This window comes from Taudactylus pleione, unplaced genomic scaffold (assembly GCF_031769625.1).
Source record: "Taudactylus pleione unplaced genomic scaffold, aTauple2 ptg000987l, whole genome shotgun sequence".
Lineage (NCBI taxonomy): Eukaryota > Metazoa > Chordata > Amphibia > Anura > Myobatrachidae > Taudactylus > Taudactylus pleione.
Window position 1 is genome coordinate 1,890,027 of NW_028285388.1, and position 26,723 is coordinate 1,916,749.

The window sequence follows — 26,723 nt, forward strand, 5'->3', positions numbered from 1 at the left end:
GGGGGGCAAATGCATGCAGGCGGCCCTGGTAGAGGAGTAGCGTGTAGCCAGGGTGCCCGAAGAACGTGCGTGGTACGGCGCCCCCCCCCCCCTCAAGTGAGCCAGGGAGGAGGCGGGTCCATATGGGATTAATGTAAAGTAAAAATAAAGTTTAGGGACAGCCCCGTCGTGGTGCCCATATGCAGTGCCCCCCTGTGCCCCAGGAGAGGACCCCCTTATGCAAGCCTCCGGTAGTGCCCCCAGTAGTGATCCCCCTATGCAGTGCCCCTTATACAGTGCCCCCAGTAGTGGTGCCCCCAGTAGTAAGCCCCTTATATAGTGCCCCCAGTAGTGGTACCCCCTATGCAGTGCTACCTATATAGTGCCCCAAGTAGCAGTCCACACCCCATGCAGTGCCCCCATTATGCAGTGTATTGCCCTTTTTATAGAGCCCCCAGCAGTGGTCCTTCGATGCAGAGCCCCCAGTGGTAGTCCCCTCCCCCCTATGTAGTGCCCCTAGTAGTAGTCCCCTCCCCCCTATGCAGTTCCCCTAGTAGTTGTCCCCTCCCCTTGTATTGCCCATAGTAGTAGTAGTCCCCCCTGTAGTAGTAGTCCCCCCCAGTTGTAGTCCCCCCCCTTCAAGTGCCCCCAGTTATAATCCCCAGTAGTGATCTCCCCCTTGTAGTACCCCCAGTAGTAGTCCCTCCCTCTTGTAGTGCTCCCAGTAGTGGTTCCCCCTTTGTAGTGCCCCCAGTAGTCCCCCCCTTTGTAGTGCCCCCAGTAGTAGTAGTCCCCCCCTTGTATTGCCCCCATTAGTAGTAGTCAACCCCTTGCAGTGCCTCCAGTAGTGGTTCCCCCAGTAGTGGTGCCCCCAGTAGTGGTCTCCCCCTTGTAGTGCCAGCCTCCCCCCCCAGTAGACACACGTAGTACAAAAAAAACAAAAAACAAACACTTACCTGAATCCCCGCTCCCGCTGTCGCCATCCACTCCTCTGTCTGTCCTTCCCGGGCCGGGCTGCTCTGCATTATGGGAGAGACGTCATATGACGTTATGACGCCTCTCCCATTGCCCACTGCGGGAGCCGGAAGATGGAGCGGCTCCCGCAGTGGGCGCAGCAGCAGCTAATGAGAGTCTGACAGACTCTCATTGGCTGCTGATCAAAACAAACACACAGCTGCCTGTGTGTTTGTCACTTGTGTAGCGCTGACCGAACTCCGTCCGGTCAGCGCTACACACGCGGTGCAGTCTGTGTCACAGTGACACAGACTGCCCGCTGCCCGCATGACGCTGCGGCCCGGGGGGCACATGGCACCATGCCCCCCGGCCCAGCCCGCCACTGGATACACATACCTCACTAACACCCAGATACACATACCTCACTAACACTCAGATACACACACTACACTAACACTCAGATACACACACTGCACTAACACCCAGATACACATACTGCACTAACACCAATTTCTACTTCAGGGTCCATAGGGTATCCACAGGATACCTTGGGGTATAGGTGATGACGTCAGGCACGGACACCACAGAGTTAATTTTCAACCTCCCAGGATGCATCGGGGTCCCTCTTCTATACCCCGCCCCTGAGCCTAGGCAACTCAGTTTCGTGGATGTCCGGCCAGGAGTCGGATCACATTCACAGAGTGGGGCTGTAAAGGCCCCTGAAGTTTTCTTCAAGAGCAGTTGTGACTGCACAAGATGAGCTGTACAGCATGGACAGTCAGTACTGACGTCCATGCTGTCGCTCCTACACCCCGCCGGTACCAGAACGCTGGTACCGATCCAGGGATGCTGGTAGGTAGCTGGGGTCACAGCTAGCGGTGACCCCGGCTACCTAGACTGTGGCTGGATTTACGGGGGACAAGGTAAGCGGCGGGGTCCTGCGGTGGGCACCCGCCGGTAACACAGTCCTTTTGGTCCCCAGGCAGGGGCTCCCTGGGGACCGACTGCGTGTGGGGTCAGGTACTGATCCTGCGCCTTCCACTAGACCACCAGGGACAGCGGACCGCAGCATGTGCGGTACAGCGCGGCGTCCCAGGGGTTAATAGCATGCCAGGGGAGAACGCCTTCCCTGTCTCACAGCCGGCGTCTCCCCCGCTGCACAGTGCCTTTCCACAGCGATCTGAGCGGGCTGTGTCAGCGCTCCTCCCCCGGGCCCGCCTCCTCTCTGCTCCTCGGCGGCCATTTTCTCACTACATGTGCTGGGGATGGCAAACACTGCTGGAAGCTGATACTGGTGCCATTGCGGTCTGGGTCTCCCGCATACCTCTCCTTCAATTAAGGTCAGTGTATGCAGCGCTGTTTCCGACCAGGCTCTGATCTGTGTAGTTGATCACAGTGCTTGTAATGCAGGATATTATTTTTGCATTGTATGTGACTTAAATGCTAGCGCTGTTGCCTGTACTTTCATTTCTGACTGTCAGCCATTTCACTATCCCTGTTCTTCTTCTGCTACAGCCCTTGTGGTGCGGTGTTGCAGGGTATTTATTACCTCACAGTAAACGTGTTTTTTCTGTGTGGGGAGTCTGTGACGGACGTTTTACAGGGGGAGTCACCATTGCGGCCTTCTAAACGGCCTTTCGGGTCTCAGACGGCTCAGGATAATGAGGACATGACGTCTGATGACGGTGACATTATTAGCTATTTCAGACACGAGCCCCTTCGTGCAAAGGAGGCGGTGTCTGCGTCTAGAGTCTATATACCTGGCCTTATACGGGCAGTCTGTGCGGCTTTGGTTATTACATTCCCCCGTGGCCAAATCCAAATATGCCTTCTTTAAGGATAAGGGTGTTGCCACTATAATTCCTCTATCTGGTCAGGTGGATCACTTAGAGGAGGCGTGGAAAATCCGTGTGAGCGGTTCCAACCTCAAAAACGGTTGACCTTTGCATACCCCTTTGCGGATAATTACTTTTACGAATGGGAGATACCTCTACGGGTAGATTCTCGTGTTACACGCCTAGTGAGGAGTGCTACATTGCCCATGCCCTCCAGGTCCTCCTTCAAGGATGTTACAGATTGCAAGGTGCAAATATACCTAAAATCCAATTATTCCCTTGCTGGAGGGGCTTCCAGGCCGGCTATGGCCGTGTGCTGCTAGTGCCAGTGCCATGGAGCGCTGGGTAGGTAACTGGATCTCTGCACACTAACTCTCCAGCAGAGCAGGTGAATAGTGGCTAATCTCAGAGACTCAGCCACGTTCATAATGAGACAGTCTTACATATAGCCTACTCCTTTCCAGAATCTCCTCTGCAGCAGTAACGGCTCACCACTCCCTGTGGTTGCGCTCTTGGAAAGCGGATGCAGATTCCATTTGGAATGCTTTGCCTTTTAAGGGAGGTCCTGTTTGGCCCTCATCTGGACACAATTGTGGCCCCGCAGGCAGCAGCTACGTCTGCGTGTCTGCCATCGGCTACAGTCAGTCCCATCAGGGTCTGGGGCTTCGTCTTTTCGGCCCTGTTGGGGCCAGGGTAAGTCTAAAATACAGCTTTCCAAGACAGTCAGTAGCCAGGAAATCTGCTCAGCCATAGAAACAGGCTTGGAGTACAAGACGTCCTACTCCCAAGTTGGACTACAAGCCTTCAGCCTCACGGGACAGGCCTCCTCTCGGGGGACCCCAGAGTTGGAGGCCGGCTTCTCAAGTTCGCCCAGTGCTGGTGTCTGACCACCACGGACACTGGGGTAAGAGAAGTGGTTTCTTGGAGGTATGTCTTCTCCTCCCGGTAAAGGCCTCCCAGCCGGTTTTTCATACAGGTTTTCTGACGATTCAAGACAAGGCCCTGAAATTTTTGAGGGTGTTACACTCTATGCTCCAGACAGGAGTTATAGTGCCTATTCCGTTGCCCCAAAGGGGAACGGGGTATTACTCCATCCTCTTTCTGGTACAGAAACCCAATGGGTGTTACCGGCCCATCCTCAACCTCAAATCCTTAAACAAATTCTTGAGGGTTCCTCGGTCCAGGAGGGGGACCCTGCGTTCCATCATTCAATGGAGCCTGGGGATTTTGTGGTGTCGTTGGATATATTCACGGTGACTACCTGCATATCCCTATTTTCTTAGCACACCAGTGTGTTCCTCAGGTTTGCAGTGGTCGATCACATTTCCATTTTCAGGCATTGCCCCCTTGGTCTGGCCTCAGCGCCTCAGGGTTTACCAGGGTCATGACAGTTATGGCGGACCCTGTCCGGACGACCTCCTGTTGTTACCAGGGTCTCCAGAGATACTTCAGTGCCATCTGCAACTGACATATCTGTGTTGCTAAGTTAGGGCTGGCTGATAAACTGGAAAGAGTCCTCTCTGGTTCCTCACAGAGGATGCTCCATATCCCAACATCAGAGGATCTTTGTGATTGAGGAAAAGATCTCTGCATTACAGGCAAAGGTACGCAGTTGCCTGCAGAGTCGCCGAGTGTCTATTCACTCGGCAAGGTGGTTACTGGGTTCCAAGGTGTCAATGTTCGACATGGTGGAGAGTACCCAGTTTCACTCTAAACCTCTGGAAAAAATTGATCCTCTCCGGATGGGATGGGTTGCCCCATAGGATAAAGTCTATAGTGGTTTCCCATGAGGTATGTCTCTCTCTCTGGCCTGGTGGCTGCGGACAGCTCACCTAAACAAGGAGCACCCTCTTTGGGATTGCAGACAGGGTCCTTCTGATGACGGACGCCAATATCCGAGGCTGGGAAGCAGTGACGGGTCCACACTTGTTCCAGGGCAGGTGGACACCAGCAAAACTGCGCTTCCCATAAACATCTGAGAACTTTGAGCAGTATTCAAGGTTCTCCAGCAGGCAGGACATGTCCTCCACGGAAATCCCGTGCAGGCACAGTCTGACAACGCCACCACGATAGCTTACGTAAACCACCTAGGAGGATCCCGAAGTCAGGTGACACTGACAGTGGTGTCCCGAATTCTGGCTTGGGCGGCAGTGTTCATTTCAGGAATCCTCAGCTGGAAAGCAGAATTTCTCAGCCGTCGAGGCGTGCATTCAGGGAAATGTCCTCTTCACCAGGAGGTGTTCAATCTACTGTTGAACAAGTAGAGCCTTTCAGAGATGAGACTCTTCTGGTAGACGTATGTCGGTCCAGTGGACCTTCCAGTTTGTGTACCTCTTCCCTCCATTATCCCTTCTTCCTCCAGTAATAGCAAGAAGGAGGCACGCTCCTGCTGATAGCTCCAGCGTGGGCCAGATGGCACTATCAGTTGACGCTCCGAAGCTGTTGCCTCTACGCCCGGACCTGTTGTCTCAGGGTCCTGGCCAATACCCAGACCTGGGTTGTCTGTCTGATGGCGTGGCGGTTGAGATTGCCCTCTTAAGGTCTAGGGGTTTTTCCAGCTCTATAGTTAACAGGGGCTCTGTTCATGGTAAGAGCTCCGAAGCCTTTATCTGCAGGAATTTACCATCAGGTGGCATACTTTCTTTCAGTGGTGTCGCCCAAGAGTCTATGCTCCTCGGGTATTCCGGATATCCAGAGTGTTGGCGTTCCTACAGGTGGGCTTAGATCACGGTCTTCGCCTTGCTTCCCTGGGAAGGTGCAGGTTTCTGCCCTGTCAGTATAGTTTCATCGTAGGCTTGCTACTCTTCCTGATGTCCGCACCTTTGTGCATGGTGTACTTTGTATTCAGCATCCCTTTGTTTCACCTGTGGCTCCTTGGGATTTGGCTGTGGTCCTTAGGTCTATCCGAGGACCGCCATTTGATCCACTGGGCTCAGTGGATTTGAAATGGCTTACGGCTAGGACTGTGGGCCTGATTCAGAGCCGGACGCTATTTGCGGACGGTCGTTCCAAAAAAGGGGCCGGCTATTTAAATTGAGCGCTCGCTCATTGCGGTTTGTTGACGCCTCTATGTCTGAGCGAGCGAACGAAAAATGCCCCTTTGCCATTCGCATCACACATCATCTCCGGTATTTCTTTGATTAATCGGGTACATCGAAAGGCATCTGAACTGCTCGCAGTGCTTGTGGTAGGTTTTTCCTACCGCTATCACTGCGAGAAGTTCAGGCTAAAAGACAACCAAGTGACGTGGTCGATGACGCTCCTTTACTAATTATGCGCTCTCATTAAACGCCCTTTTAACCGTTAGGCACGCCTGCGTTCGGATCTCCACTCCCCCGTTTTCAAGCACCTTCCCCTGTTACCACCCACAAACGTTACATTCTGTCAATCAAATTAGCAGCCCCTCACTGTTTTGCGAGCGCATGATTTCCGACCGCAAGGACTGGTTTGCGCATGCGCATTACGACCCATACGCATGCGTAGTTGTGCGAACATCGCTCATGGCGAACGAGCAGCCGCTTACGAGCGGCTCTGAATCAGGCCCTGTATTCCTTCTGGCCACTGATTTGGCCAGAAGAGTCTCAGAATGGGGGGCTCTGTCATGTAGACATCCTTTTTCTCATCTTAGGGACAGGGCAGTGCTTTGCACTTGCCCTGGTTTTTTTTATACCTACGGTGGTATCTAGGGCCTAATTCAGACCCGCTCGCGAGTGTAGGACGCTCGCAAGCGGGTCGATAGTGCCCTAATGCGCATGCGCACGACGGAGGAAGCTCCGTCGTGCGCATGCGCGAGACCCGGAGAGCGATGGCAAAGATGTCACTCCGGGTCTCGCACCAAAGGGGGCGTGCTGTCGATGGTGACTGACAGCACGCCCCCTTTGGTGGGCGTGCCGGGGGCGTGGCTGCCAGACGGAGGCGTTCCCATGGGAACGCCTACCGTCTGGGTCCGGCCCCACTGACATCAGTAGTGATGTCAGTGGGAGTGATTTTGGCTCTGATAGAGCCAAAATCACTCCAGGGCTTTCGGCCACGAGACCCTACCGCAGGGTCTCGTCGCAAGCCTGATGGTCGCGATGGTCTTGACCATCGCGACCATCATCATGGACGCTTGCTATAGCTGTGGGTGGTAACCCACAGCTATGCGAGTCCATTTTCAGGTAGGAGGGCCCTGATTCAGAGCAAGCACTCTGGTCAGAGCGTCCGGCTCTGAATCAGGCCCCTAGTTTCCACATCAATGAGGAAATTATAGTACCGGCCTTTACTTCCCCAGACCTGTCTTCTGGTGAGGCCTCCTTGGATGTGGTACGGGCACTAAGAATTTAGGTTGACCGTACCAGTCCATTTAGGAAATCGGACCCTCGGTTTTGTCCTTTATGGTTTCCATAAAAAGGGTTCGCCTGCCACTTCGCTAACTTTGGCAGGATGGATTCGCATGGCGTTTTCTGAGGCTTACACTCCTGAGGGCCTTCCTGTTCCATCCTCTATTAGCGCTCTTCCACTAGGTCTGTGGGTCCTTCGTGGGCAGCTCGACGTGGCGCCTCAGCAGTTCAGCTGTGAATGGAAGCCACGTGGTCATCTGTCCATATTTTTGTAAGGTATTATGCTTTTGATACCTTCGCCTCTCAGGATGCTTCCTTCTGGCGGCGGATTCTCCTTACAGCACAGGAGCGTCCCCACCCTTAAAGGATACTGCTCTGGGACATCCTCAAGGTGTCCTGTGGATACCCTATGGACCGTGAAGTAGAAAATAAGAGATATGGTAAGAACTTACCCTTGTTATCTCTATTTCTACGAAGTCCATAGGGTTCCACAGGACTCCCGCCCTGTCGCACCTGTATTGCAGATGGGCTTTGATCTGGTCACCGGTTTTTCCGTCTCCTTTGGGTGAGAATGTGATTCTTGTGTGTTCCAGACTTTCTTCTCTCTCTTTGTTCTCCTCCTCTGACTTATGGCTTGTTTCAAAAATGAGTTGCCTAGGCTCGGGGGCGGGGTATAAGAGAGGGACCCTGGTGCATCCTGGGAGGCAGAAAATTTAACTCTGTAGTGTCTGTGCCTGATGTCATCACCTATACCCAAAGGTATCCTGTGGAACCCTATTGACTTCGTAGAAATAGAGATAACAAAGGTAAGTTCTTACCATGGGCCTGATTCAGAGCCGCTCGTAAGCGGCCGCTCGTTTGTTCCGACCGATGTTCGCACAACTGCGCATGCGTACGGATTGTAATACGCATGCGCGAACCAGTCAGTGCGGCCGAAAATCGTGTGCTCACTAAATAGCGAATGCCTGCTAATTTGAGTGACAGAATGAGGCGTATGTGGGTGGTAACAGGGGAAGGTGCTTGAAAACGGGGAGTGGAGATCAGAACGCAGGCGTGCCAAACGGTCAAAACGGGCGTTTTAAGGGTGTGCATAATTACTAAAGCAGCGTCATCGACCACGTCACTTGGTTGTTTTATAGTCAGAACTGCTCGCATGATTGTGGTAGGAAAAACCAACCACAAGAATAGCGAGCAGTTCATACTCCTTTCGATGTACTCGATTAATCTATTAAATAGCGGACATGACGTATGATGCGAGCTGCCAGGGGGCGTTTTTTTTCAATATTACGTTCGCATGTTTTGTTCGCTCATTCAGATATAGAGGCGTGAACAGACCGCAAAGAGCGAACGGTTAATTTAAATAGCCAGCCCCTTTTTCTGGACGAGCGAGCGCAAATAGCGTCCGGCTCTGAATCAGGCCCCATATCTCTTATTATACACACTACATATTAACACTCAGATACACGTATCGCACTAACACTCAGATACACACACTACACTAACACTCAGATACACACACTACACTAGCATCCAGATACACATACCTCACTAACACTCAGATACACATACTGCACTAACACCAATATACACACTACATATTAACACTCAGATACACGTATCGCACTGACACTCAGATACACACACTACACTAACACCCAGATATACATACCTCACTAACACCCAGATATACACATACCACACTAACACTCAGATACACACACTACACTAACACTCACACTGCACTAACACCCAGATACACACATACCACACTAACACTCAGATACACACATACCTCACTAACACCCAGATACACACATACCTCACTAACACTCAGATACACACATACCTCACTAACACCCAGATACACACATACCTCACTAACACCCAGCTACACACATACCACACTAACACTCAGATACACACATACCACACTAACACCCAGATACACACATACCTCACTAACACCCAGATACACACATACCTCACTAACACCCAGATACACACATACCTCACTAACACCCAGCTACACACATACCACACTAACACTCAGATACACACATACCTCACTAATACCCAGATACACACATACCTCACTAACACTCAGATACACACATACCACACTAACACCCAGATACACATACCTCACTAACACCCAGATACACACATACCACACTAACACCCAGATACACACATACCTCACTAACACCCAGATACACACATACCTCACTAACACCCAGCTACACACATACCACACTAACACTCAGATACACACATACCTCACTAATACCCAGATACACACATACCGCACTAACACCCAGATACACACATACCTCACTAACACCCAGATACACACATACCTCACTAACACCCAGATACACACATACCTCACTAACACCCAGCTACACACATACCACACTAACACTCAGATACACACATACCTCACTAATACCCAGATACACACATACCTCACTAACACCCAGCTACACATACCGCACTAACACCCAGATACACACATACCTCACTAACACTCAGATACACACATACCTCACTAATACCCAGATACACACATACCTCACTAACACTCAGATACACACATACCACACTAACACCCAGATACACATACCTCACTAACACCCAGATACACACATACCACACTAACACCCAGATACACACATACCTCACTAACACTCAGATACACACATACCTCACTAATACCCAGATACACACATACCACACTAACACCCAGCTACACATACCACACTAACACCCAGATACATACATACCTCACTAACACTCAGATACACACATACCTCACTAATACCCAGATACACACAAACCAAACTAACACCCAGATACACACATACCTCACTAACACCCAGATACACACATACCTCACTAACACCCAGTTACACATACCTCACTAACACCCAGATACACACAAACCAAACTAACACCCAGATACACACATACCTCACTAACACCCAGATACACACATACCTCACTAACACCCAGCTACACATACCTCACTAACACTCAGATACACACATACCACACTAACACCCAGATACACACACTGCACTAACACCCAGATACACACATACCACACTAACACCCAGCTACACATACCTCACTAACATCCAGCTACACACACTACACTAACACTCACATACACACACTGCACTAACACCCAGATACACACACTGAACTAACACCCAGATACACACATACCACACTAACACTCAGATACACACACTACACTAACACTCACATACACACTGCACTAACACCCAGATACACACATACCACACTAACACCCAGATACACACATACCTCACTAACACCCAGCTACACACATACCTCACTACCACCCAGATACACACACTACACTAACACTCACATACACACACTGCACTAACACCCAGATACACACACTGAACTAACACCCAGATACACACATACCACACTAACACTCAGATACACACACTACACTAACACTCACATACACACTGCACTAACACCCAGATACACACATACCACACTAACACCCAGATACACACAAACCAAACTAACACCCAGCTACACATACCTCACTAACACTCAGATACACACATACCACACTAACACCCAGATACACACATACCTCACTAACACCCAGATACATACATACCTCACTAACACTCAGATACACACATACCTCACTAATACCCAGATACACACAAACCAAACTAACACCCAGCTACACATACCTCACTAACACTCAGATACACACATACCACACTAACACCCAGATACACACATACTTCACTAATACCCAGATACACACATACCTCACTACCACCCAGCTACACATACCGCACTAACACCCAGATACACACATACCTCACTAACACCCAGATACACACATACCTCACTAACACCCAGCTACACACATACCACACTAACACTCAGATACACACATACCTCACTAATACCCAGATACACACATACCTCACTAACACCCAGCTACACATACCGCACTAACACCCAGATACACACATACCTCACTAACACTCAGATACACACATACCTCACTAATACCCAGATACACACATACCACACTAACACCCAGATACACATACCTCACTAACACCCAGATACACACATACCACACTAACACCCAGATACACACATACCACACTAACACCCAGCTACACATACCACACTAACACCCAGATACATACATACCTCACTAACACTCAGATACACACATACCTCACTAATACCCAGATACACACAAACCAAACTAACACCCAGATACACACATACCTCACTAACACCCAGATACACACATACCTCACTAACACCCAGCTACACATACCTCACTAACACCCAGATACACACATACCTCACTAACACCCAGTTACACATACCTCACTAACACCCAGATACACACAAACCAAACTAACACCCAGATACACACATACCTCACTAACACCCAGATACACACATACCTCACTAACACCCAGCTACACATACCTCACTAACACTCAGATACACACATACCACACTAACACCCAGATACACACACTGCACTAACACCCAGATACACACATACCACACTAACACCCAGCTACACATACCTCACTAACATCCAGCTACACACACTACACTAACACTCACATACACACACTGCACTAACACCCAGATACACACACTGAACTAACACCCAGATACACACATACCACACTAACACTCAGATACACACACTACACTAACACTCACATACACACTGCACTAACACCCAGATACACACATACCACACTAACACCCAGATACACACATACCTCACTAACACCCAGCTACACACATACCTCACTACCACCCAGATACACACACTACACTAACACTCACATACACACACTGCACTAACACCCAGATACACACACTGAACTAACACCCAGATACACACATACCACACTAACACTCAGATACACACACTACACTAACACTCACATACACACTGCACTAACACCCAGATACACACATACCACACTAACACCCAGATACACACAAACCAAACTAACACCCAGCTACACATACCTCACTAACACTCAGATACACACATACCACACTAACACCCAGATACACACATACCTCACTAACACCCAGATACATACATACCTCACTAACACTCAGATACACACATACCTCACTAATACCCAGATACACACAAACCAAACTAACACCCAGCTACACATACCTCACTAACACTCAGATACACACATACCACACTAACACCCAGATACACACATACCTCACTAACACCCAGATACACACATACCTCACTAACACCCAGCTACACATACCTCACTAACACTCAGATACACACATACCACACTAACACCCAGATACACACACTGCACTAACACCCAGATACACACATACCACACTAACACCCAGCTACACACATACCACACTAACACCCAGCTACACACATACCACACTACCACCCAGATACACACACTACACTAACACTCACATACACACACTGCACTAACACCCAGATACACACACTGAACTAACACCCAGATACACACATACCACACTAACACTCAGATACACACACTACACTAACACTCACATACACACTGCACTAACACCCAGATACACACATACCACACTAACACCCAGATACACACATACCTCACTAACACCCAGATACACACATACCATAATAACACTCAGATATACATACCTCACTAACACCCAGCTACACATACCTCACTAACACTCAGATACACACATACCACACTAACACCCAGATACACACATACCTCACTAACACTCAGATATACATACCTCACTAACACCCAGATACACACATACCTCACTAACACCCAGCTACACATACCTCACTAACACCCAGATACACACAAACCAAACTAACACCCAGCTACACATACCTCACTAACACTCAGATACACACATACCACACTAACACCCAGATACACACACTGCACTAACACCCAGATACACACATACCACACTAACACCCAGCTACACATACCACACTACCACCCAGATACACACACTACACTAACACTCACATACACACACTGCACTAACACCCAGATACACACACTGAACTAACACCCAGATACACACATACCACACTAACACTCAGATACACACACTACACTAACACTCACATACACACTGCACTAACACCCAGATACACACATACCACACTAACACCCAGATACACACATACATGACTAACACCCAGCTACACATACCTCACTAACACTCAGATACACACATACCACACTAACACCCAGATACACACATACCTCACTAACACCCAGATACATACATACCTCACTAACACTCAGATACACACATACCTCACTAACACTCAGATACACACATACCACACTAACACCCAGATACACACACTGCACTAACACCCAGATACACACATACCACACTAACACCCAGCTACACATACCACACTACCACCCAGATACACACACTACACTAACACTCACATACACACACTGCACTAACACCCAGATACACACACTGAACTAACACCCAGATACACACATACCACACTAACACTCAGATACACACACTACACTAACACTCACATACACACTGCACTAACACCCAGATACACACATACCACACTAACACCCAGATACACACATACCTCACTAACACCCAGCTACACATACCTCACTAACACTCAGATACACACATACCACACTAACACCCAGATACACACATACCTCACTAACACCCAGATACATACATACCTCACTAACACTCAGATACACACATACCTCACTAATACCCAGATACACACAAACCAAACTAACACCCAGCTACACATACCTCACTAACACTCAGATACACACATACCACACTAACACCCAGATACACACATACCTCACTAACACCCAGATACACACATACCTCACTAACACCCAGCTACACATACCTCACTAACACTCAGATACACACATACCACACTAACACCCAGATACACACACTGCACTAACACCCAGATACACACATACCACACTAACACCCAGCTACACACATACCACACTAACACCCAGCTACACACATACCACACTACCACCCAGATACACACACTACACTAACACTCACATACACACACTGCACTAACACCCAGATACACACACTGAACTAACACCCAGATACACACATACCACACTAACACTCAGATACACACACTACACTAACACTCACATACACACTGCACTAACACCCAGATACACACATACCACACTAACACCCAGATACACACATACCTCACTAACACCCAGATACACACATACCTCATTAACACTCAGATACACATACCACACTAACACCCAGATACACACATACCACACTAACACTCAGATATACATACCTCACTAACACCCAGCTACACATACCTCACTAACACCCAGATACACACATACTACACTAACACCCAGATACACACATACCACACTAACACTCAGATATACATACCTCACTAACACCCAGCTACACATACCTCACTAACACCCAGATACACACATACTACACTAACACTCAGATACACACACTACACTAACACCCAGCTACACACATACCACACAAAACACTAACACTCACATAAACACTGCACTAACACCCAGATACACACATACCATACTAACACTCAGATACACATACCTCACTAACACTCATATACACATACCTCACTAACATCCAGATACACACATACCTCACTAACATCCAGATACACACATACCTCACTAACATCCAGATACACACATACCTCACTAACACTCAGATACACATACCTCACTAACACTCAGATACACACATACCTCACTAACATCCAGATACACACATACCTCGCTAACACTCAGATACACATACCTCACTAACACCCAGATACACATACCTCACTAACACTCATATACACATACCTCACTAACACCCAGATACACACATACCTCACTAACATCCAGATACACACATACCTCACTAACACTCATATACACATACCTCACTAACACCCAGATACACACATACCTCACTAACACCCAGATACACACATACCTCACTAACACCCAGATACACACATACCTCACTAACACCCAGATACACACATACCTCACTAACACCCAGCTACACATACCTCACTAACACTCAGATACACACATACCACACTAACACCCAGCTATGCATACCTCACTAACACCCAGATACACACATACCTCACTAACACCCAGCTACACACATACCTCACTACCACCCAGATACACACACTACACTAACACTCACATACACACACTGCACTAACACCCAGATACACACACTGAACTAACACCCAGATACACACATACCACACTAACACTCAGATACACACACTACACTAACACTCACATACACACTGCACTAACACCCAGATACACACATACCACACTAACACCCAGATACACACAAACCAAACTAACACCCAGCTACACATACCTCACTAACACTCAGATACACACATACCACACTAACACCCAGATACACACATACCTCACTAACACCCAGATACATACATACCTCACTAACACTCAGATACACACATACCTCACTAATACCCAGATACACACAAACCAAACTAACACCCAGCTACACATACCTCACTAACACTCAGATACACACATACCACACTAACACCCAGATACACACATACCTCACTAACACCCAGATACACACATACCTCACTAACACCCAGCTACACATACCTCACTAACACTCAGATACACACATACCACACTAACACCCAGATACACACACTGCACTAACACCCAGATACACACATACCACACTAACACCCAGCTACACACATACCACACTAACACCCAGCTACACACATACCACACTACCACCCAGATACACACACTACACTAACACTCACATACACACACTGCACTAACACCCAGATACACACACTGAACTAACACCCAGATACACACATACCACACTAACACTCAGATACACACACTACACTAACACTCACATACACACTGCACTAACACCCAGATACACACATACCACACTAACACCCAGATACACACATACCTCACTAACACCCAGATACACACATACCATAATAACACTCAGATATACATACCTCACTAACACCCAGCTACACATACCTCACTAACACTCAGATACACACATACCACACTAACACCCAGATACACACATACCTCACTAACACTCAGATATACATACCTCACTAACACCCAGATACACACATACCTCACTAACACCCAGCTACACATACCTCACTAACACCCAGATACACACAAACCAAACTAACACCCAGCTACACATACCTCACTAACACTCAGATACACACATACCACACTAACACCCAGATACACACACTGCACTAACACCCAGATACACACATACCACACTAACACCCAGCTACACATACCACACTACCACCCAGATACACACACTACACTAACACTCACATACACACACTGCACTAACACCCAGATACACACACTGAACTAACACCCAGATACACACATACCACACTAACACTCAGATACACACACTACACTAACACTCACATACACACTGCACTAACACCCAGATACACACATACCACACTAACACCCAGATACACACATACATGACTAACACCCAGCTACACATACCTCACTAACACTCAGATACACACATACCACACTAACACCCAGATACACACATACCTCACTAACACCCAGATACATACATACCTCACTAACACTCAGATACACACATACCTCACTAACACTCAGATACACACATACCACACTAACACCCAGATACACACACTGCACTAACACCCAGATACACACATACCACACTAACACCCAGCTACACATACCACACTACCACCCAGATACACACACTACACTAACACTCACATACACACACTGCACTAACACCCAGATACACACACTGAACTAACACCCAGATACACACATACCACACTAACACTCAGATACACACACTACACTAACACTCACATACACACTGCACTAACACCCAGATACACACATACCACACTAACACCCAGATACACACATACCTCACTAACACCCAGCTACACATACCTCACTAACACTCAGATACACACATACCACACTAACACCCAGATACACACATACCTCACTAACACCCAGATACATACATACCTCACTAACACTCAGATACACACATACCTCACTAATACCCAGATACACACAAACCAAACTAACACCCAGCTACACATACCTCACTAACACTCAGATACACACATACCACACTAACACCCAGATACACACATACCTCACTAACACCCAGATACACACATACCTCACTAACACCCAGCTACACATACCTCACTAACACTCAGATACACACATACCACACTAACACCCAGATACACACACTGCACTAACACCCAGATACACACATACCACACTAACACCCAGCTACACACATACCACACTAACACCCAGCTACACACATACCACACTACCACCCAGATACACACACTACACTAACACTCACATACACACACTGCACTAACACCCAGATACACACACTGAACTAACACCCAGATACACACATACCACACTAACACTCAGATACACACACTACACTAACACTCACATACACACTGCACTAACACCCAGATACACACATACCACACTAACACCCAGATACACACATACCTCACTAACACCCAGATACACACATACCTCATTAACACTCAGATACACATACCACACTAACACCCAGATACACACATACCACACTAACACTCAGATATACATACCTCACTAACACCCAGCTACACATACCTCACTAACACCCAGATACACACATACTACACTAACACCCAGATACACACATACCACACTAACACTCAGATATACATACCTCACTAACACCCAGCTACACATACCTCACTAACACCCAGATACACACATACTACACTAACACTCAGATACACACACTACACTAACACCCAGCTACACACATACCACACTAACACTCAGATACACACAAAACACTAACACTCACATAAACACTGCACTAACACCCAGATACACACATACCATACTAACACTCAGATACACATACCTCACTAACACTCATATACACATACCTCACTAACATCCAGATACACACATACCTCACTAACATCCAGATACACACATACCTCACTAACATCCAGATACACACATACCTCACTAACACTCAGATACACATACCTCACTAACACTCAGATACACACATACCTCACTAACATCCAGATACACACATACCTCGCTAACACTCAGATACACATACCTCACTAACACCCAGATACACATACCTCACTAACACTCATATACACATACCTCACTAACACCCAGATACACACATACCTCACTAACATCCAGATACACACATACCTCACTAACACTCATATACACATACCTCACTAACACCCAGATACACACATACCTCACTAACACCCAGATACACACATACCTCACTAACACCCAGATACACACATACCTCACTAACACCCAGATACACACATACCTCACTAACACCCAGCTACACATACCTCACTAACACTCAGATACACACATACCACACTAACACCCAGCTATGCATACCTCACTAACACCCAGATACACACATACCTCACTAACATCCAGATACACACATACCTCACTAACACTCATATACACATACCTCACTAACACCCAGATACACACATACCTCACTAACACCCAGATACACATACCTCACTAACACCCAGCTACACATACCTCACTAACACTCAGATACACACATACCACACTAACACCCAGATACACACATACGTCACTAACACCCAGATACACACATACCTCACTAACACCCAGATACACACATACCTCACTAACACCCAGCTACACATACCTCACTAACACCCAGATACACACATACCTCACTAACACCCAGATACAAACATACCACACTAACACCCAGCTACACATACCTCACTAACACTCAGATACACACATACCTCACTAACACCCAGCTACACATACCTCACTAACACCCAGATACACACATACCTCACTAACACCCAGATACACATACCTCACTAACACCCAGCTACACATACCTCACTAACACCCAGATACACACATACCTCACTAACACCCAGATACAAACATACCACACTAACACCCAGCTACACATACCTCACTAACACTCAGATACACACATACCTCACTAACACCCAGCTACACATACCTCACTAACACCCAGATACACACATACCTCACTAACACCCAGATACACATACCTCACTAACACCCAGCTACACATACCTCACTAACACTCAGATACACACATACCACACTAACACCCAGATACACACATACCACACTAACACCCAGCTATGCATACCTCACTAACACCCAGATACACACATACCTCACTAACACCCAGATATACATACCACACTAACACTCAGATACACACATACCACACTAACACTCAGATACACACATACCACACTAACACCCAGATACACATACCACACTAACACCCAGATACACATACTGCACTAACACCCAGCTACACATACCTCACTAACACCCAGATACACACATACCTCACTAACATCCAGATACACACATACCTCACTAACACTCAGATACACACATACCACACTAACATCCAGATACACATACCTCACTAACACCCAGATACACACATACCACACTAACACTCAGATACACATACCTCACTAACACCCAGCTATACATACCTCACTAACACCCAGATACACACATACCACACTAACACCCAGCTATGCATACCTCACTAACACCCAGATACACACATACCTCACTAACACCCAGATACACATACCTCACTAACACCCAGATACACACATACCACACTAACACCCAGCTATGCATACCTCACTAACACCCAGATACACACATACCTCACTAACATCCAGATACACACATACCTCGCTAACACTCAGATACACATACCTCACTAACACCCAGCTATACATACCTCACTAACACTCAGATACACACATACCACACTAACACCCAGATACACACATACCACACTAACACCCAGCTACACATACCTCTCTAACACCTAGATACACACACTACACTAACACTCAGATACACGTATCACACTAACATCCAGCTACACACACTACACTAACACTCAGATACACGTATCGCATTAACATCCAGATACACACACTACACTAACACTCATATACATGTATCGCACTAACATCCAGATACACACACTACACTAACACTCAGATACACGTATCGCACTAACATCCAGATACACACACTACACTAACACTCAGATACACACATACCGCACTAACACCCAGATACACACATACCTCACTAACACCCAGATACACACATACCTCACTAACACCCAGATACACACATACCACACTAACACCCAGCTACACACATACCTCACTAACACCGAGATACACACACTACACTAACACCCAGATACACACATACCTCACTAACACCCAGATACACACATACCTCACTAACACCCAGATACACACATACCTCACTAACACCCAGATACACACATACCTCACTAACACCCAGATACACACATACCTCACTAACACCCAGATACACACATACCTCACTATCATCCAGATACACACATACCACACTAACACCCAGATACACACATACCTCACTAACATCCAGATACACACATACCTCACTAACACCAAGATACACACATACCTCACTAACACTCAGATACACATACCTCACTAACACCCAGCTACACATACCTCACTAACACCCAGATACACACATACCTCACTAACATCCAGATACACACATACCTCACTAACATCCAGATACACACATACCTCACTAACACTCAGATACACATACCTCACTAACACCCAGATACACATACCTCACTAACACTCAGATACACATACCTCACTAACACCCAGATACACACATACCTCACTAACACCCAGCTACACACATACCACACTAACACCCAGATACACACATACCTCACTAACACCCAGCTACACATACCTCACTAACACCCAGATACACACATACCTCACTAACATCCAGATACACACATACCTCACTAACATCCAGATACACACATACCTCACTAACACTCAGATACACATACCTCACTAACACCCAGATACACATACCTCACTAACACTCAGATACACATACCTCACTAACACCCAGCTATACATACCTCACTAACACCCAGATACACACATACCACACTAACACCCAGCTATGCATACCTCACTAACACCCAGATACACACATACCACACTAACACTCAGATACACACATACCACACTAACACCCAGATACACATACTGCACTAACACCCAGCTACACATACCTCACTAACACCCAGCTACACATACCTCTCTAACACCTAGATACACACACTACACTAACACTCAGATACACGTATCACACTAACATCCAGCTACACACACTACACTAACACTCAGATACACGTATCGCATTAACATCCAGATACACACACTACACTAACACTCATATACATGTATCGCACTAACATCCAGATACACACACTACACTAACACTCAGATACACGTATCGCACAAACATCCAGATACACACACTACACTAACACTCAGATACACACATACCTCACTAACACCCAGATACACACACTACACTAACACCCAGATACACACATACCTCACTAACACCCAGATACACACATACCTCACTAACACCCAGATACACACATACCTCACTAACACCCAGATACACACATACCACACTAACACCCAGCTATACATACCTCACTAACACCCAGATACAGACATACCTCACTAACACCCAGATACACACATACCACACTAACACCCAGCTATACATACCTCACTAACACCCAGATACACACATACCACACTAACACCCAGATACACACATACCTCACTAACACCCAGATACACACATACCACACTAACACCCAGCTATACATACCTCACTAACACCCAGATACACACATACCACACTAACACTCAGATACACACATACCACACTAACATCCAGATACACACATACCACACTAACACCCAGATACACACACTGCACTAACACCCAGATACACATACTACACTAACACACAGATACACACACAGCAAATCTCCTCATCCTGCCCACATCATTAAGAAGTGGGCAGGATGCGGGAACTCTGCTTACACTTTCGGGAGTGTGGGGGGCTACCCGAAAAATCAGGTGAATCCCGCGACTCCCGGGAGTGTAGGCAAGTATGACTTTAATTAGTCACAGCTGAAGTGATCACGTGTATGTTATTGGTAACAGTGGTTACAGTACATGGTTATCCCCGTGTACCTTCGTGTACCTGTGATCTGATGACAGCATATTCTTGTACAGTGGGCGGAACATTGTGGAGGCTTATGAGGTAATCACAGGTAATGGCGGCTGTCTGTAACAACGGAAAGGAGTTTATGAATCTTCAGGTGATACAGTGTAACTAGAGATTCACCAGACAATTATCTTTAATTAAATCATCTGTATAAAGCGTAACAAATTAAGGGGTATATGTTTTAAGAATCGCGTTTGGCCGAGATTGCATTCTCGTGCGACTTTCTTCCGATTTTATGATTTATTAAAAGCAAACATGGATGTGAAAACACGATTAGATCTGGAAAACACTGCCGAGCGCATATTAGTCAATAAACCATTGACCCAACTCGCAATTACTTTTCATAGACAAAAATACAACACAGAGAATTTACTAAGAATCGTGTTTGCGAACACGATCGAAAATGGAGTAAACTGGGACCAAATTAGAAGAAATTAAATAGACCACCTCCTCGGCAGTGTGTTCTGCAGACGCACTGCACATATCAATGTGACCTGCGAAGTGCTTCTGTTCTAAAGATGTAATAAAGGGTTAAAAATTAAGGGAAAAAAAAACCCAAAGTGGGCTCCCCCCCAAAGCATAACCAGCCCTGAACCTCTGAGCCTGGTTTGGTACAGGATTTTTTTTAACCCTTTATTATACCTATAACACAGAAGCACCGCAAAGCTCACACTATGTGCAGTGCTTCTGCAGAACACGCTGCTCGCAGGCATGTCTATTAATTTCAGCCCAAAACGACTGCACTCGCTCACGATCAAACAAGATTCCATGGATCATGGAAAAACGCGATACGTGATTCTTAGTAAAATTGAGTGTTTGAGTGGGGAAAACGCTCACGTATCCCAGCGATGTCAAGCGTGTTTAATCTCAACCAAACACGATTCTTAGTAAATTTACCCCTAATTATCCTCGCCCTAGTATACCATTAACATTGAGAATTACATGGTACCAGGGTTGGCTGGTTTAAATCACCTTGGTTTAAAAAGAAAAACAGAGGGTTTTTTTTTTATTATTATTATTAGGCTGTGACTTCTTAAGAAAAAGCCTATTATAACGGTAAGCCCCCTGGTAATATTCCACATTCTTGTTGCGTGTGGTCTTCATTTGAGTAAGCTGAACCAATACAGTAAATGCACACACAATGGAGAAATGGGGAGGGTGAACCAAATCAGAGGTACTAAATCTGCCTGGCATCAACTAAAGGTGCATATCCACTATACGATATATCAGAACGAATGAACGATAGCGATATCTTTATTGTTCATCGTCCGCAATATCGTGCAGTGGATATGCCGGCAACGACCAATGATGCGCGCTCCCGCTGGCTCTCTTTTGATGAGATAATAAAATCCTAATAATTTTGGATTGTGTAATGTTAGAAAGCATTAAAACATGGTTGATCAAGGTTTATAACACATAGCGATGTGCCACAGCATTAATATAATAATCGAGATACTATTTTTTTCATTAAAACATTAATGAAAAAAAAAACAAAACTGTTAAATAAAATATAAAAAAACAGTTTCAACTAAGATTTATTTATTTATTTATAAAGTTTTATTTGTTCCAACCCTGCATGGCACACCAATGTACAGGATCATGTGAGTCAAACTTTAGCCCAGTGGTTCCCAAACTGTGTGCGTGGCACCCTGGGGTGCCTCGGGACTCTTGCAGGGGTGCCTCAGGATGGTGGTCCAGCACCAAATCAAAATATTTATGGCCAATGTAATGTAAATATGTGGACAAACAGAAGCACAAACCTATCCATTACCACATAACTGACCCTAAGGATGACAGGTCAGCACAATTTACTTCACTTTACTCCATTTTTTTCTGAATTTCTGAATAACACCAACGTTTGGCTTAGGGGTGCTGTGAAAAACAATGCTGATACTCTAGGCCGCCGCGATTCAAAAAAGTTTGGGAATGCTTTAAATTTAGCCTAATCCAGTGGTTCCCAAACTGGGTGCCGTGGCACCCTGGGGTGCCTCAGGGCACTTGCAGGGGTGCCTCGGGTAGGTGGTCTAGTACCAAATAAAATTATATTTAGTCAGTGTGATAGCAAAACCCGTGCCAATAACTGCCAATCAAAAAATATATGGACAAAAAGAAGCACAGCCCTGTCAACCACCACATAACTATACCGAAGGGTGACATATAAGCACAATTTAGTTTATTTAATTTTTGCTGTATTTTTCAATAAGAAACTATTGGCTCAGGGGTGCCGTGGAAAAAATGCTGATACTTTAGGGCGCCGTGATTCGAAACAGTTTGGGAACCACTGGCCTAATCCACAACATAGGTCATGTAATATCTGGGATGACAATAGGGGGCTCCAGACTACTGTAATTCTCTACATGTCGGCCATTGTGATGTGCATCTCCTGCCCCCTAGTGACTTACTTAGAAATTACAATATAAGTGACTTTCACATATAAAAATGTTATCAGCTGATTTATCAGACACGTTTTTCTGGTGATTTGTTTTTAGATGATACCACTGATGAGAACAGAACAGGTCAGAGACACATTTTGCCAGATAAGCCATATTTACCACTTGATACTCACAAAAATATATGTTTATCAGAATCAATATTATATCTAAAAAGACATCATAGCCGTTTGGAATTACACGCAAGCCGGTCATAATCACAAAGAATAATGCGTATATTCGCCTCTATGCAGAGTTACGTGCATCTATGCGACCACACCGATCAATACGTTTGGTTTCATAGCCGACATTAGCGCAGAAGTGCACCAGCCCTATCCTAGGTGCAAGATAAGCGTCACGGCATCGGCAATGCTGTAAAGCCCACAATTTCCTTTACATGTCCTCACTACACATTTCCTACGTGCAAACGCCCAATACTCCCCTGATTACACCCCTTCTGCCACAAGCGGAGATAAGAGGAGTCTCCTAGGACTCCTAAACATCCGTTGTTGAGTAAGTTTGGCTACGAAGCGAGAGCAGTGTGCAAGCATGCAGGATCCATCCACAAAACATAGGCCCTGATTCAGAGCCGGACGCTCTGACCAGAGCGCTCGCTCTGAATCAGGGCCCACCTCCATTAATATGGAGCGTCCTCCTGGATGCTCATATAGCTGTGGGTCACCACCCACAGCATATTACGAGCGTGCAAAATGATGGTCGCGATGGTCTTGACCATCGCGACCATCGGAACTGCGAGTAAAAGCCTGCGGTTGAGTTTCTCAACCGCAAGGCCAGGAGTGATTTTGGCTCTGTCAGAGCCAAAATCACTCCCACTGACATCACTAGTGATGTCAGTGGGGCCGGCTTCAGACGGTAGGCGTTCCCTTGGGAACGCCTCCGTCTGGCAGGCACGCCCCCGGCACGCCCACCAAAGGGGGCGTGCTGTCAGTCACCATCGACAGCACGCCCCCTTTGATGAGACACTCCGAGCGAAGGAAAGTCCTTCGCTCGTCGGGTCTCGCGCATGCGCACGACGGAGCTCCCTCCGTCGTGCGCATGCGCAGTGGGGAACATCGACCCACTTGCGAGCGTACTGCCGCTCGCGAGTGGGTCTGAATGACCCCCATAACGTGCACGTAACTCCGTAGGAAATGCCTGCTGACTATCTGTAAGGAGATTTTGGACCTCATTCAGAGTCGGTCGTAAGTGGCCCCTCGGTCGTACGCCTAACGACCGCAAAACTGAAAAAGGAAGCAATCGCACGGCCGGTCGGTCGTAACCAAAGTGACGCCCATACGTTAACAATGCACCTCCTCTAGCTAACGAGTGATAGCAGCTAGCGATCGAGTCAATCGTTGTCAGTCGTTGTCATTCGCTGTATGTTAATTTTCTTCTGATGGTTGCGGCCACTTGTGTTGTGTGCAAATTGCACCAAAAATTAACAAAAAAACGGATATAATAAGCCATCCCCAGAAATTTATTTATTCTTTAATTCGCTAATGTAACACAGCTGAATCAATTACAAACCAATTAGCAGTGTTATTAGCTACAACAAACAAAATAGAAACATCACTCCGAACATCAGTAACATTCGATAGTATCGATTGTACTCTGGTGCTTGAGAGAGCACGTACCCAACCTCAAGCTGTATGATCAGCCAGGCCTCTATGCTCGCAGAGTGACGTTTTACTGCT

The 26,723-nt window shown here is 46.6% G+C and overlaps 1 protein-coding gene across 4 annotated transcripts in view; it reads right to left on the reverse strand.

Moving 5' to 3' along the window:
• The window catches only part of ADCK1 (aarF domain containing kinase 1), a 119,062-nt gene that overhangs the window by 81,800 nt on the left and 10,539 nt on the right, over positions 1 to 26,723 (reverse strand). For all 4 annotated transcript variants that reach the window (XM_088460825.1, XM_088460824.1, XM_088460826.1 and 1 more), the window contains exon 3: positions 22,577 to 22,660. In XM_088460825.1, the coding sequence (XP_088316951.1) occupies positions 22,577 to 22,660 (84 nt within the window). The remainder of the gene's footprint in view (positions 1 to 22,576; positions 22,661 to 26,723) is intronic.